Below are 15,075 nucleotides of genomic sequence, written 5' to 3' on the forward strand. Positions count from 1 at the left end.
GTCAGAAGTTTGATTTGAAATGTGCCTCTGATGTCCACCATATCTTTGACCTTGGCTCAAGTCCAGATCTATTATTCTAGGAGCCTACTTATATGTCAGTCTTTTTACTAATTCAGATGGGATTTCTTTTTTAACCTCAGTAAGGTTTATTATATTTTATTTTCTGAAGATGACTGTCACCTTTCTTCCCTATGCCCTTGTTACTTTAAAAAAATTTTTTTTTTTTTTTGTAAAGCAGTGGGGTTAAGTGGCTTGCCCAAGACCACACAGCTAGGTAATTATTAAGCGTCCGAGGCCAGATTTGAACTCAGGTCCTTCTGACTCCAGGGCCAGTGCTCTGTCCACTATGCCACCTAGCTGCCCCTCCTTGTTACTTTTATAAAAAAAAACAAGGTAATGGTGTCATGGAGGGATCTATGCTCCAGATGTTTGCCAGTGTGTTCCTCCTCTCAGCAGAATTGTTCACAGGTAGCTGACAGTAAAATGTATCAATGGAGTAGATGGCACAGTAGAGCCAGTGGCAGTTTTATGCAAAATAATCTCTTTGGTACTGAAAGCTTCAGTAATTTTTGGTAAACTTCACTATTCCTCCTGTTACTATTTTGGAACAGGATTCAGCTCCACGAGTTCCTGGAGGTTCCCCTCGAACGCCTAACAGATCAGTGTCATCCAATGTGGCCAGCGTCTCACCCATCCCTGCCGGGTCAAAAAAAATTGATCCAAATATGAAAGGTATCTTTTTCTAAGAGAATAAATTTGATGGATTTGGGACTCCTTTTTAGCACATGCATTATATTACTTTAATTGATCATTTATTACACTGTTGCTACAATAGACATATTAAGTATGTCAGACTAACCTGAGATAAAAAGTTAATGTTGTCAGACTCTCAAAATCAGGGCTGAATTAAGAACTTGGAGCTCCTCAGCTAAAGTTATCTGACATGTTGTCAGTGCCCTTCTAGACTCTTAAGCCCCAAAAGGCAAATTTGCAATATCCAAATTATTCTCACCCTGAGGTACACAATACTCAGTCCAGAGAAGGCCCTAAAAATATATACATATATGTGTATATATATATGTGTGTGTATTTTATTAATAAAAATATTTATTTTCATGCAGCTGGTGCTACAAGTGAAGGTGTACTCGCTAATTTCTTCAATAGTTTGCTGAGTAAAAAAACCGGCTCACCTGGGGGCCCTGGCAGCAGCCCTGGAGGTGGTGGAGGTGGTGGTGGAGGCAGCAATTTACCACCATCGGCAAAAAAGTCAGGTATGGTGGGCTTTGGTAAATGATTGACTTTTCATTTTTGTGGATTTTTTTTCCACAAAATTCATATTTTAAACTTTTTTAGAGGTGAGAAAATGAGGCACAACAAGGCTATGATTTAATAGGAAAATTGGAATCAAAATCTCATATTCCTGACTTGTAAAAAATTCCATACTTTTTAATACTGCACAGATAAGTAAACTTAATGGGGGAACTTTGAGCTAATTTCATGGAGCAGAGCCATTCTGAAACATTAAGTTTGGAGATTGTGTGAGGCAAATGAAGGAGTTCCATGAAGATTAGTTTCATAATTATATTGGAAAATGAATAAGCCCTGTGCAGAAAACTATTCTTTAGCCTGAAAATGAATGAGAGAGAAAAATAATCAATACTAGAGGCAAAGTAAAATATATAATTTGAAAGACTGTAGAAATTTTTTTCTTAAAAAGAATCTGCTGCCCTCTAATGGCGTTTTCTGATGAATTGTACTCCACTGGGGAACTTGGGTCCTTATGGAATGGAGCAGAAGATTTTCTGGCACTGCACTTTGTTACTTCCAGAAATTGGTGTAATTTGGGGTTAATCCTGCAAGTCATCCTTTGCTTGAGAGGTCTAGGATGCTTTAGGCCATTCCCTGGCCAGAAGAAATCAAACAGATCAGGTCAAACTGAGGTACCAATGAGTAGACTCAGAAATTCAGACAAAAACCCCTTTGGTCCTTCAGCCTGTACTGCCCCTAAGCCACCAATCTTTAGTCTCAAATTAGCAAGAACAGGCAAACATGAAAACGTCCTAAATCATATTGGGTAAAGTTAAGTCAACTTGAACCTAAAACCCCACTCTCCTCCAAACTCAGACTGGAACTTGATCAGCTTATAGAAATAGAGAGGCATGGAATTTAGAAAGTGCTCATTTATTTTACATAATATTGTTGCTTATCACTTTTACAACCTCAGGATGGGGTAAGGTAAGGATTGGGTTAAAATCTTGAAAATGATGGAATGAATTGTATATTAAGTCACAGTTCCTGGAGTATACCCCTTATTAACTTCTGGAAATAATAACATTTTTGTTTCCATAACTAAAATGTAGGCCTGGATTAGGAGTAGTTATTCAGATTGTCATTTTGAACTGTAATTTTTTTTTTTTTTTTTTTACTTTTTTGCAAGGCAATGGGGTTAAGTGACTTGCCCAAAGCCACACAGCTAGGTCATTATTAGGTATCTGAGGCTGGATTTGTACTCAGGTAACTCCTGACTCCAGGGCCAGTGCTCTATCCACAGCGCCACCTAGCTGCCCCCTGTAATTTTTTTACTAAGTAGTATTTGGTACTTGTGCAATATTTCATCCATACATCTAGGGGTTGTTCTGTGAAAGCACTAACCATTTTGAATGGATCAATATTTTGAAATAGTCCTACATGTAGTTCCTTAAATTTTAAATGTTTATATTTACATATCCTGCATTGTCATGGTACAGGGATTTGCATGGCTCAATGAAACTATGAGCTATGCTGTGCAGGGTTACTCAAGACAAAGCAGTCATAATGCAGTTCTGAAAAGTGATTCTTTGAAGAAGGAAATGACAAACTACTCCAGTATCTTTGTCCAAAAAAATCCAAGGACAGTATTAAGATAATGAAAGATGTGACACCCAAAGATGAACCCCTTAGATTAGACGATTTCCAACCTGCTACTGGTAAAAAGTAGAGGACAACTGCAAGGAGTTCTAGAAAGAATGAAGTAGGGACAGCTAGGTAGTGCAGTGGATAGAGCACTGGCCTTGGAGTCAGGAAGAACTAAGTTCAAATCTGATCTCAGACACTTAATAATTACTGGGCTGTATGCCCTGCAAGTTACTTGACCCTGTTGCCTTGCAAAGACACCCCCCCCAAAAAAAAAGAATGAAGCAACTAGGTCAAAGCTGAAAGGAAGCTCAGCTGTGAATGTGTCTGGTGATAAAAGGAAAGTCTGAAGCTGCGATTATCAATATTTCATAGGAACTGGAATGTAAGATCTATTAATGAGGTAATTTAGATGTGGTCAAACAGGAGATGAAAAAGTTGATGTCTGGGTGTCAGTAACTTAAATTGATGCAAATGGATGAATTTAATTCAAGTGTTCATTTTAATATACTACTGTGGGCAAGAATCCCTTAAAAGAATTGAAGTGACCCCCCATAATCAGTTAGAGTGAGAAAAGCAGTACTGGGGTATAGTCTCAAAAATAATCAAACGATATCTGTTTGAATCCAAAGGATACTGTTCAACAGTAATACAAGTAATAGTAGGTTCCAGTCACTGATTCCAGTGTTGATTAATTCCATGAAGACCTACATTATCATCTAGAAATAATATCCAGGGTGTTGCTAGGTGGCGCAGTACTAAAGCACTGGCCCTGGAGTCAGGAAGATCTGAGTTCAGGTCTGGCCTCAGACATTTAATAATTACTTAGCTAGCTATGTGACCTTGGGCAAGTCACTTAACCTCATTGCCTTGCAAAAATCAAAACCAAAAAAAAAAGAATATCCCCCCAAAAAAGGCATTATGTTCATCATAGGGGATTGGAATGCCAAAGCAGGAAATCCAAAGATAATTGGAATAACAGTAAACTTTGGAGTACAAATGAAGCAGGTTAGAAACTAATAGAATTTTGTCAAGAAAACTCACTGGTCATATAACAAACACTTTCAACAAATTAAAAGGTGACTTGATATATAAACATCACCAGATGGTCAATATCAAAATTATATTGATAATATGCTTTGTAACCACAGGTAGAGAATCTCTATACAGTCAATGAAAACAAGATCTGGAGCTGTCTGTTTCTCATGGAAAAATTAAAACAACTAAATTGAAAAAAGTAGGGAAAACCATCAGACCCCATAGTTATGACCTAAAATATGTAGTGGAAGTGATGAATATATTTCAAGGATTAGATCTGTTGGAAACCTGAAGAACTATGAACAGAATTTGCAATATTGTACAGGAGAAGACAAAAACATCCCAAAGAAAAAGAAGAGTAAGAAAGAAAAATGGCTGATTGATGAGGTTTTAGAGATCACTGAGGAAAGAAGGAAAGAAAAAGGAGACAGGTAAAGCTATACTCAACTGAATACAGATTTCCAGAGAATCACAAGAAGAGAAGAAAGTTTTCCTAAGTGAATAATACAAAGAAATAGAAGAAAGCAATAGAATGGGGGAAAAGGAGATCTCTTCAAGATAATTGGAGATATCAAGAAAATGTTCCTTGCAAAAATAGACATGATAAAATGCAAAAATGCTAGGGTTTTAACAGAAGTAGAAGTGGTTATAGTTAAGAAAAAGTGTCAGGAATATACAGAAGTACTGTACAGGATGATGACCAGAATGGTTGGTTACTGATGTAGAGCCAGACATCTTGGAGAATGAAGTCAAATAGGACTTAGGAAGCCTTGATAACTTGGACCGATGGAGTTAATAGAGTTCCAGCTGATTTTATATAAAATTCTTAAATGATGCTATTAAAGTTCTTTACTGAATATGTCAGTGCAGTTGGAAAACTCAACAAAATGGCCCCTGGATTGGAAAAAGATCAGTTTTTATCCTAGTCTTTTAAAGAAGAGCAATGGCAAATAATGTTGAAATTACTGAATAGTTGCATTCATTTCACATGCCAGAAAGGTTATACTTAAGATTCTGCAAGCTAGGCATTAGCAATATTTGAATTGCGAATTATTAGAAGAGCAGGCTGGTTTATTTTAAAGTTTTATTTAGTTTTTTATTTATTAGTATTTTATTTTTCCAATTACATGTAGTCAACTGTCAACATTTGGTTTTTGAAAAAGTTTTAGTTCCAAATTTTCTCTTCATCTCCTCCTCCTTCCCAAAACAGCAAACACTTTGATATCAGTTATATAATGCAGTCATTTAAAACATATTTCCACAATAGTCATATTGTAAAAAAAAACCCAGAAAAAACAAAAAAAAAATTTTAGTGAAATTTCTATGCTTTGTTCTGCATTCAAGACTCCCATCAGTTCTTTTTCTGCATATGGATGGCATTTTCCACCATGAGTGTTTTGGAATTATCTTGGATCATTATACTGTTAAGTTGATCGCTGCACATTGCTACTGTTAATATGTACAATGTTTTCCCTTTACTCAGCATCAATTCATACAAATCTTTTAAGGTTTTTCTGGAATCTGCCTGCTCATCATTCTTATTGCACAATACTATGCCATTACATTCATGTACCACAACTTGTTTAACCATTTTCCAATCGATGGGCATCCCTGCAATTTCTAGTTCTTTGCCAAAACAAAAACAGTTGCTATAGATGCTTGTGTGTATGTGTATGTCTTTTTTTTTATGATTTTTTTGGCATATAGACCTAGTAGTGGTATCGCTGTATCAGAATTTGCATTTTGATCAGTTCGCAACTCCACTAACATTGTATTAGTGTTCTAATTTTCCCACATTTTCTCCAACATTTATCATTTTTCTTTTCTGTTATATGTTAATCAACCTGATAGATTTGAGTTGGTCCCTTATTTTAATTTGTGTTTCTCTAATCAATAATGATTTAGAGGATTTTTTTCATTTGACTATAAATAGCTTTGATTTTCTTCATCTAAAAACTGCTTGTCATAGCCTTGAACCATTTATCACTTGTGGAAAGGATGATTTACAAAGAGACAGAAGAACTAGACACCAAAATGCCAACATTCTCTGGATTATACAGAAAGCAAGGGAGTTCTGGGAAAATAATCTGCTTTTGAGAGTCTTCTTGGACAGCAAGGAAATCAAATCAGTCAACACTTCAAGAAATTAATTCAGACTGTTCACTGAAAGGTCAAATACTGAATCTGAAACATTAAAAATTCTGACCACATATTGAAGATTGAACTCCTTGGATAACACCCTGATGTTAAAAAAGATTGAAAGCAAAAAGAGGGGGCAGCTAGGTGATGGAGTGCATAGAGCACTGGCCCTGAGTTCAAATCCGGCCTTGGTCACTTAATAATTGCCTAGCTGTGTGGCCTTGGGCAAGCCATTTAACCCCATTTGCCTTGCAAAAAAAAAAAAACTTAAAAAAAATTTTTAAAAAAGCAAAAAGAGAAGGTGATAACAGATAGGTCAAGTCATGGAAACAACAAACATGAACTTGGACAGACTTTGAGAGAATATAGTGGAGGGTCATGAAGAGTTGGGCCTGACTAATGACTAAACAGCAACATTTACATATTCCTGTATATGCTATAACTGCTGAACAGAACCTAAACTTTGCAGGCCTTAATAATTCATGACTAAATGTAAAACTAATTGGAATTGTGATCAGTGAATGTTCTTTTAAGACTAGTGCTCTTCCACCATCTTGTTACTGTGGAGTTTCATTGGGGAGGTCAGGGTCAGAAGTAGTACCATGGGGTACATGGAAAGGGGACTGGAAATATTTTTGTACATTGCATAGAAATCCCAGGGAGAATCTGCACAAAGCTGGGAGATAATGTGAACTCAGGGACACCGAACACTAAATGTGGACTTTGGCATTTAATAGCTGAGTGACCCAAAGGTAACTCTTGAGATTGGTCTGCTCATTTGTGGAGCGCCTGCTAGGTGAAATATCTGAAACACCATTTATAGATTGATTGGGGGGGGGGGGTGAAAGAGAGAAGATGGAGTCATTATCTTTAGTGGCAGCATAGACCAGTTTTTACTCTGTAAGATTTGTTCCTTTCCATCTTACAGAGAAACAGTTTGAAGACCCTTGAGTGATAGACAAAGACTTCAAATTTTTTATGATTATTAAGTCATAGTAAATAATGAACCCTGAAAATTGGAGTGTTTCTATAGGGATTGCTTCCATGCAGACAATTTCAGGTTTGACATCCTTTTGGTAGGTTGAATCTTTCTTAATTTAATATTTTGCATAACTTATTGTATAACAATTTAAAGTTTAGTTGATGATTAGATTTTTATTAGGAGTATTAATGTAAATGAAGTACATTTTCTACTAAACTTACCTTTATATTTTCATTTTTCTGTAGGCCAGAAACCTGTCTTGACAGATGTTCAGGCAGAATTGGACAGAATTTCACGAAAACCAGATATGGTTTCTCCTACAACACCGTCCCCTACAGAAGGTGAAGCATCTTGAAGATACCAAATAAAGCCATTTATTCTGTTTTCTGAGATAATGTAAACTTGCCTCTGCCTTTTCCTTCAAAAGTGGAATTAGGGAGCTGAAACATTTTTTTTGAGAAGGATAAAAATTAATGTCTTTTTTTTTTTTTGCCCAGTCTTACAAAAAGGGATCTGTACAAATGGAAAATTAAACTACACTATGTTGGACTGCTGTTTGCATTGCCACTTTGCATAAGGAAGTAATTTTGAGATTTTGAACATTCAAAACAATTTCTAAAACTGAAATATGTCCATTTGATCTTATCCTAAACACCATTTTGGTTTGTTTGTGTTTTTTTAAAGGGAGGGTTGGGGATGGATGGTAAGCAGTATGCAACATGGGCACCAGACTCTACTTGGAAATCCCTGTCTGTTTTAGAATTAGGGCTGTTAAGATGGTAAATGAATTAATCTGTTAGTTTTCCTGGAAGACAGATGATGGTCATTTGTTCTTTCTTGTGTGCACCAATCTGAATGAATTCAAATTCTATTTACTACCACATATCGAATGTGTTCACCAAGCTACTGGATCACATCTGGGTCATCAGTTCTTTGAATGTTGTGAGGCAGAATCATCTCTCAAGTACATGGCTTAAAGAAATCTTGACCGTATTTGAGCAGAAGACAGCCCACTGCCTAAATATGTAACAAAGAAAAATGCAGAGGTTATCAAAATGAAAAGAAAAACAATCTTCCATATTTGTTTGTCTATGGCCCAGCCTTAATACTCCCCTTTATGTTTTCCATATTACCTTGATGGTTTTAATGATTGGTCTTTTAAACTGTAATCAGTTAATAAAGTATTTATTCTCTGCATTCATAATTAAATAATTCATTGCATTTTCTTATGGTTAAATTCCTATTTATTAACAAAAAATAAGGTCTGCTAGTATTTTTTGTTTGACTCAGTTGGATTAAGCATATTGATAATTTCTTACTCTTCATCCAAATTTTCCTAAGATGAAATTGGTTAAATTTGCTATCAATTTCCTTCATTTTGTATACCAACAAAATATCAGGAACTGTGAGTAGTTTTGCTTATCTTTGATAGTCTTGCTTCCCTGAGAATGGGAAGTTTTCATACCCTTGAGCTTACTATACATATATTTATCATTCAGCCTTAGAGATTATTTAATGGGAAAAGCTGCTTTTTAGCACTTGATGGCTGGGATTTTAGAACCTATCTATAGTGTTAAATTAGAGGATATTTTCATTTATCAGTTGGTGAGCCATATTAGACCAACTCAAGCCAATTAGGGTATTTTAAAAAATTATTTACTTCCCTTTAAATGACACCTCAAATTTTTAAACTTTAAAGATATACCCTATATTCCAAAGATATTTTTTAGATGTTCCTGAAGCATCAAAGAAAAGTCATCTTTCAGGAGATATTTCAATATCAATTTAGTCAGAGAAAAAGCATGTTGGTTTACTGTACCTTCATAATTGAACATAAATACTGAAAGTTTGTGAAAAGAGGAGAACCTTTATAGCTTCCTCCTTGGGGAGGAAAGGATGTTCCTTTATAATGAAAAGTAGTCAGTTTGAAAAAAGATACTTTCTTAAAAATATGCATAAGCGAAGTACCACATACCATTGACAAAATATTCAGGGGGCGGCTAGGTGGCTTAGTGGATAAAGCACCAGCCTTGGAATCAGGAATACCTGGGTTCAAATACGGTCTCAGACACTTAATAATTACCTAGCTGTGTGGCCTTGGGCAAGCCACTTAACCCCATTTGCCTTGCAAAAAAAAAAAACCTTAAAAAAAAAGAATATTCAGCTCAGTAATTGATTCTGCAAATATAATGTAATGATACAATTTTTCTAAACTCGTACACTAATACAGAAATCCTTGGATACCTGATAAAACCAATAAAATTGATGCTCAGTCTGTATATTTTGAATATCCGCATCTGTGTTTTATGGAGATGTCCCAGGAAGCCCCAGCAGCGAATCCTTTTATTTATGTACTGTCTGGCAGAAGTGTCAAATCGTGCCCTGAATGAGATTAAAATATAATTTGGGGGGCGGCTAGGTGGCGCAGTGGATAAAGCATCAGCCTTGGAATTGGGAGTACTTGGGTTCAAATCCAGTCTCAGACACTTAATAATTACCTATCTGTGTGGCCTTGGGCAAGCCACTTTAACCCCATTTGTCTTGCAAAAACCTAAAAAAAATGTAATTGGGACATAGGTAATAAAATAAAAAATACAATAGAATATAGATAACATTAACATGTGATTTTCCAAATATGCAGCCTGCACAAAGTCCTTATTTAATAAGCTTAATGACCTGTGTTTTTATCTGATTTTGACACCACTGTCCTAGAGGGTTCAGGAATAACGTAACCCAACTCCTTGTCTTTAAAAGCATATCTGGGTACTAAAACTTTTTTATACTGATTAATATTTGCAAGGAAGGCAATTTTTTCTTTTTCTTTTTTTTAAAGTTTTTTACAAGGCATTGGGGTTAAGTGACTTGCCTAAGGCCACATAGCTAGATAATTATTAAGTGTCTGAGGCTGAATTTGAATTCAGGTCTTCTGACTCCTGGGCCAATGCTCAATCCTCTGCACCACCTAGCCGCCCCTGTTTTTGACTGACTTCTCAGGTCACTTTTTTTTTTTTGCAAGTCAGTAGGGTTATGTGACTTGTCCAAGGCCACATGGGCTAGGTGATTAAGGGTCTGAGGCTGGATTTGAACTCAGGTCCTCCTGACTCCAGGGCCAGTGCTCTATCCACTGCATCACCTAGCTTCCCCCGCCCCTGTTTTTGAACATCTCAACTATCCATCTGAATCTTCAGATATCAAATTTTGAATTCCTTCATGATATTGGACTAATGGTGCATATGTTAAAGAAGTGCCCCTAATGTATTTCTTTTTCTTTTTTTTAAACTTATACAGAGAATTGCTTTGCTTTTGAAACTGTTGAAATCACAAAATGCCTTGAGTTCCTCCATATAATTATCATCTCATTTAAGATGTCAATGCCACATTAAATTTAGTTAGATTTAGTCAACCAAAGAACTATTCCTTAATTGAAATCTCTATTTGCCTTAATTTAAAGAAATCTGTAAAATGGATTACAAGCAGTGCACTTAGTGGAAAAACAGATTGAAGGTTTAAAATACAGATGAGGAGAAACTTGCCTTAAACTTATTTTAAACTCTTTACTTAGAGACCCTTTAGGCACCAAAAATGTCACAGTATCATGAATAAATACTTCATTCAAATACAAATTGTAGTAAATCCCTTATTATCCATGTTTGCAAATGTATGAGATACAAAATAGTTTTTAAAAGTCATTCACTTGCCTAATTTTAAACCAAGTAACAAAATCAATAATTTGTTTTTCCCCTCTGGAGGTCACCCTGTATTGCAGGGTGCCAGTAATTTGACAAGCTAGGAGTAGCAAACACAGACCCCACTGTGCTAATATGTATCATCTTGAAAATAGGTGTACTTCGAACTACAATATGGGTCCCAGCCCATCCTAGCCAAGTTTTGTTGCAATCTAAAGGCAGATACTCTGAAAGTTATACTGGAAGTGATACTAGTCATTGTAAATGAGTATGATGATGGTGAATTGTAATATTTCAAATACATTGCTACTGTATGCTCATTTAGATAATCAGAATACTGATAGTTTGATTGTAAATTAAAGTGGTAATATTTTTGTTGCAGTTCCTGAAAAAAAAACAGGCCATTAAATTTACCTTAGTTATTAACTCACCTGGGTATGTTTTTAAAGTTTTTAAAAATCATCCTAAGCAATGATCAAAATTAATGAGTCAAATTAAAAACATTTTTTAAATATCATTCAAGCTCTAGAAAAAAATGTAGGAAATAGAAAGGCTTATATTTCTTTCCTCCCCCTTCCCCCCCCCCTTTTTCTTTAAGTGGTTGACACTATTAAACAAAGAGAACTGGCAAGCAGAAAGTGTAGGTTAGTGGTTCAGCTGTTTGTTGAAAAGGCATTTAGTAAACTATTTTTAAGTTAACATTAACTAATAAACAGCTATAATTCCTTGATACTTCAATGAATGTGTGATCTCATTGATACAGGTACTTCCTCTAGTACCTATTCCTCTAAGTATACACATCTTAACCCATTTGTGCCTTCTCATCCTGAGAGAGAGAATATGTCTTCCCTTAACTCCTCCATAAGTCTCAGAGGCTTTCCTCTAGAGCGCTTGATGTTATATGGATGTTGGTGCAACCCACAGGATTGGTCACCTGATTTTGCTTTGCTTAATGCCTATATTTATCATTATATTATCTATGTCTGACCATTTATACCTCTATTTTCTACCATCTCTCTTACCAAAGATGTGACAGTCTACTATAAACTTGCCGTTTGTGACAACTTTGTTTTCTAACCATCAAGGTTGTTCTCAGTGTGCATGTAGACTATTCTTACAAAGTTGTAGAAATGGGAGTGCTGGAACATAAGGATAACAGGGTTATTTCTCAGTTTGCCATTAAAAAAAGTCAATTGATTTTTCTCCAGTTTTCTATCATTATCTTGAGATTGACTTGTCAATACCTTCCAAGGCCCTGGAAGAGCCTTTCCTCTATAAATAATGTGCATGTATTGTCTGGTTGCTCTTGTTTTCTTTTGTGATACTTCTACTTTTGTTTTTGTAAAGGCAATCTGGTTAAGTGGCTTGTCCAAGGTCACACAGCTAGGTAATTAGTAAGTGTCTGAGGTCAAATTTGAACTCGGGTCGCCCAGACTCCAGGGCTGGCATCACTGTGCTACCTAGCTGCCCCTTGATGCTTCTACTTCTAATGCATGTGCTACTGGATTTGATCAGAGTATTGGTTAGTCATGCTTAACTACTTATTTTGTTTCCAGAATTCTACTGATACATGGTGCTGAGATTTTCTTTTTTTTAAGGGATCATGATATTGAGTCCCAATGTACCTCCACCGTCCAAGAAAAGAGAGTATTATAGAAGGCTCAACATATTTTTTTCCAGTTAGATCTTTAAACGAATGCCTTTGGAACAGTTTAAGGTTGGCTTATCAGTCGGAAAAGTGGAATCAAAGTATAATCCCCATGGGGCCTCTCCTCCCCCATCCCCATCACACAGAGTTCAACTAGTTTGCTGACTTGATTACAACTTGTGGGCCAATTCTGGTTTATATGAACCGGTGCATTATAACTGTGGCCAAGCCACTGAACTTAAAAGTTTGGTCGCTAAAATCACCAAGCTTGCATTATTATTTTTCTTCCAGTTTCTTAAGTCTCTGGAGAAGAAGTAATGAGGCATTTGTCACTGTTATTCAGTTTTTCCATTGTGTCTGACGTTTCCTGACCCCATTTGGATTTTCTTGACGAGGATCCTAGAGTGGTTTGCCATTTCCTTCTCCAGCTCATTTTACAGATAAGGCAACTGAAGTAAGTTACTTGCCCAGCTTGTCACACAGCTAGGAAGTCTTCCTTATTGTAAGCCTTGCCCTCTGAATGAGGAAGAACACCTTGGGGAAAACCAGAAGTAATATGATGTATTGAGATCAGAGAAGGCAGAACATTGATGAAATGTTATTTTATTAATTATTTTATTAATTTATTAAATATGTATGCTTGGTTTACACAGATATAAGCCAACAAGGTAGCCTCTACCTTCAAGGACCTTACATTCTCATTGGAGAAAACAACAATGCCATGATGTGGAGATAGCTAGAAAGTGATAAAGTGAAACCCTGCTTATCAAGGCTGGGAGACCCAGTGTGGATGCTAAGGTTCCAAACACTCAGAAGTTAGGGGTGATGGCCAAAGTATGTGTTAAATGGTGAGAAGATGGCTAACTATTTATATTTGTATTCCCAACACCTACCTACCTACCTACCTAGGCACTTCTTAAATATTTATTGATTTTTGTATTCTCAGATCAATTAAGGACAGTCTTCTGATCTAAATCCAATCATCTTCTCTCTCTCCCAAGTCCATCTTTCTTTCCTCTGTAAAACTCATCATCCTTAAACATCTTCAGTTATTCTCTATTGTCTACTGGATAAAGTTCAAATTTTTGGTATTCGAAGCCCCTCTCTTCTCTTCCACCAAATCTGACAATGTTACTTCATTATTACTCTTCCCTATGCCTGTTCCAGCCAAAACTTTTGTTCCCCGTGCCCTCTTTTCTGTTTTCATCTCAGTACATTTCTCAATGCCTAGTGTTCTGCATTGTTTTCATAAATGTTCTCTAAATGAATGAAAGAGGGTGGCTAGGTGGCCAAGTGGATAAAGCACATGCCCTGGAATCAGGAGTACCTGGGTTCAAATCCGGTCTCAGACACTTAATAATTACCTAGCTGTGTGGCCTTAGGCAAGCCACTTAACCCCATTTGTCTTGCAAAAACCTTAAAAAAAAAAAAAAAGAAAGATTTGGAATTTGCATTACTGCTTAAAGAATCATTTGGGCACATTTCTAACTAGCTATTACCCAGAGATCATCCTTTTTGGTTTGAAAAGTATTTTTCCCAACATAACATCACTGAATATAGGTATCTGCAGTGACTGGTGAGAGGTTTTCTCCTTATGCCCTTTGTCTCTGGAGCTTTAATTAGCCAAACCTTCCAAAAAGAATTAGCTCACTTTTGAGTCTAGGGTTAGCAAACTGACCCTTCAAGTCCTCAAAGTTCTCTCTTGCAGTTTTATGGATTCTAAAATTAAAGGAAAAGTTAGTAGCAAAATCAAAATCACTCAGCCCCTAGAAAAATTGCTAATATTTTAGACAGATGTTTTGCTCTCTGCCTTAATTTAAATAGATGTTTATCTCTACCTATCCCCCAGCCTCTTTATGGTTGAAGCAAAATTCCAAGTAAAGAAATACTTAAAAGTATGTTACAGTGTCTTCTGTTGTTCATCCTTCATTCTCAAAGAAGACCATGACATCAGGGAGGTGAGGCCATGACAAGTATGTAAATTTGGATGGGGTGGGGAGTGGAGAGCTCACTTTCTCCTCCAGAGCCATCTGGGTCCAGTGGCCAAATATGAATTAGTGTAGCAGAGGGTCTCTGGGTACAGGAAGATACTGTAATTTCTCTTTTGTATTGGAAACAATCTTGTAATTTCACCGTTAAAGTGAACCTGGGTATCCTTATTAGTCGATCCTGGTGTGTGGCCACATGTCTGACCTTGGTCACATGCAATACCAATGGAGCCAAGCATGCCTCCTGGTGAAGTCCTAGATAGGACTGGAGGACGATCCCTTAGCTGCTGCAGTCATCCAGCTGTTCTGCTACCACTGCTTTTTCACCTTGCCTGAATCGAATCTCGGTGTGATTCAGTTCCACTTTCTGAACTCAAGGCTCATCCAGAGAGCCCTGGGGATTACTGGTAAATGTTTAACTGTAGGCTGTGGGGAAATGCAGTCAGGATCTCCTTTTGAGTTTAACCCCCTTAGTTTCTTAAGTCTGGACAATCAACAAAAGAATAAATCAGACCCCACTCCCACCCCATTTGTAGTTTATCCACTCCAAGGTGTAAATCAATGTTCCTACTGAAAATGTCACGATGGCTCTCTGGAATCCACACCAACTGGCTGGCACATCCCTGTGATAGTCCCAAATCACTTCTTGGTGTAAGAGGGGAATCCTTGGCCTGGTCGTGGAAACTACAAAATCTCAATATA

The 15,075-nt window shown here is 36.6% G+C and overlaps 1 protein-coding gene across 2 annotated transcripts in view; it reads left to right on the top strand.

Moving 5' to 3' along the window:
• Positions 1-12,382, top strand: part of DYNC1LI1 (dynein cytoplasmic 1 light intermediate chain 1) — a 50,919-nt gene extending 38,537 nt beyond the window's left edge. For both annotated transcript variants that reach the window (XM_074195619.1, XM_074195620.1), the window contains 3 exons: positions 612-732; positions 1,122-1,271; positions 7,297-12,382. In XM_074195619.1, the coding sequence (XP_074051720.1) occupies positions 612-732; positions 1,122-1,271; positions 7,297-7,406 (381 nt within the window). In that variant the 3' untranslated portion in view covers positions 7,407-12,382. The remainder of the gene's footprint in view (positions 1-611; positions 733-1,121; positions 1,272-7,296) is intronic.
• The last annotated feature ends 2,693 nt before the right edge of the window (positions 12,383-15,075 follow it).

This window comes from Macrotis lagotis, chromosome 7 (genome assembly GCF_037893015.1).
Source record: "Macrotis lagotis isolate mMagLag1 chromosome 7, bilby.v1.9.chrom.fasta, whole genome shotgun sequence".
NCBI lineage: Eukaryota > Metazoa > Chordata > Mammalia > Peramelemorphia > Peramelidae > Macrotis > Macrotis lagotis.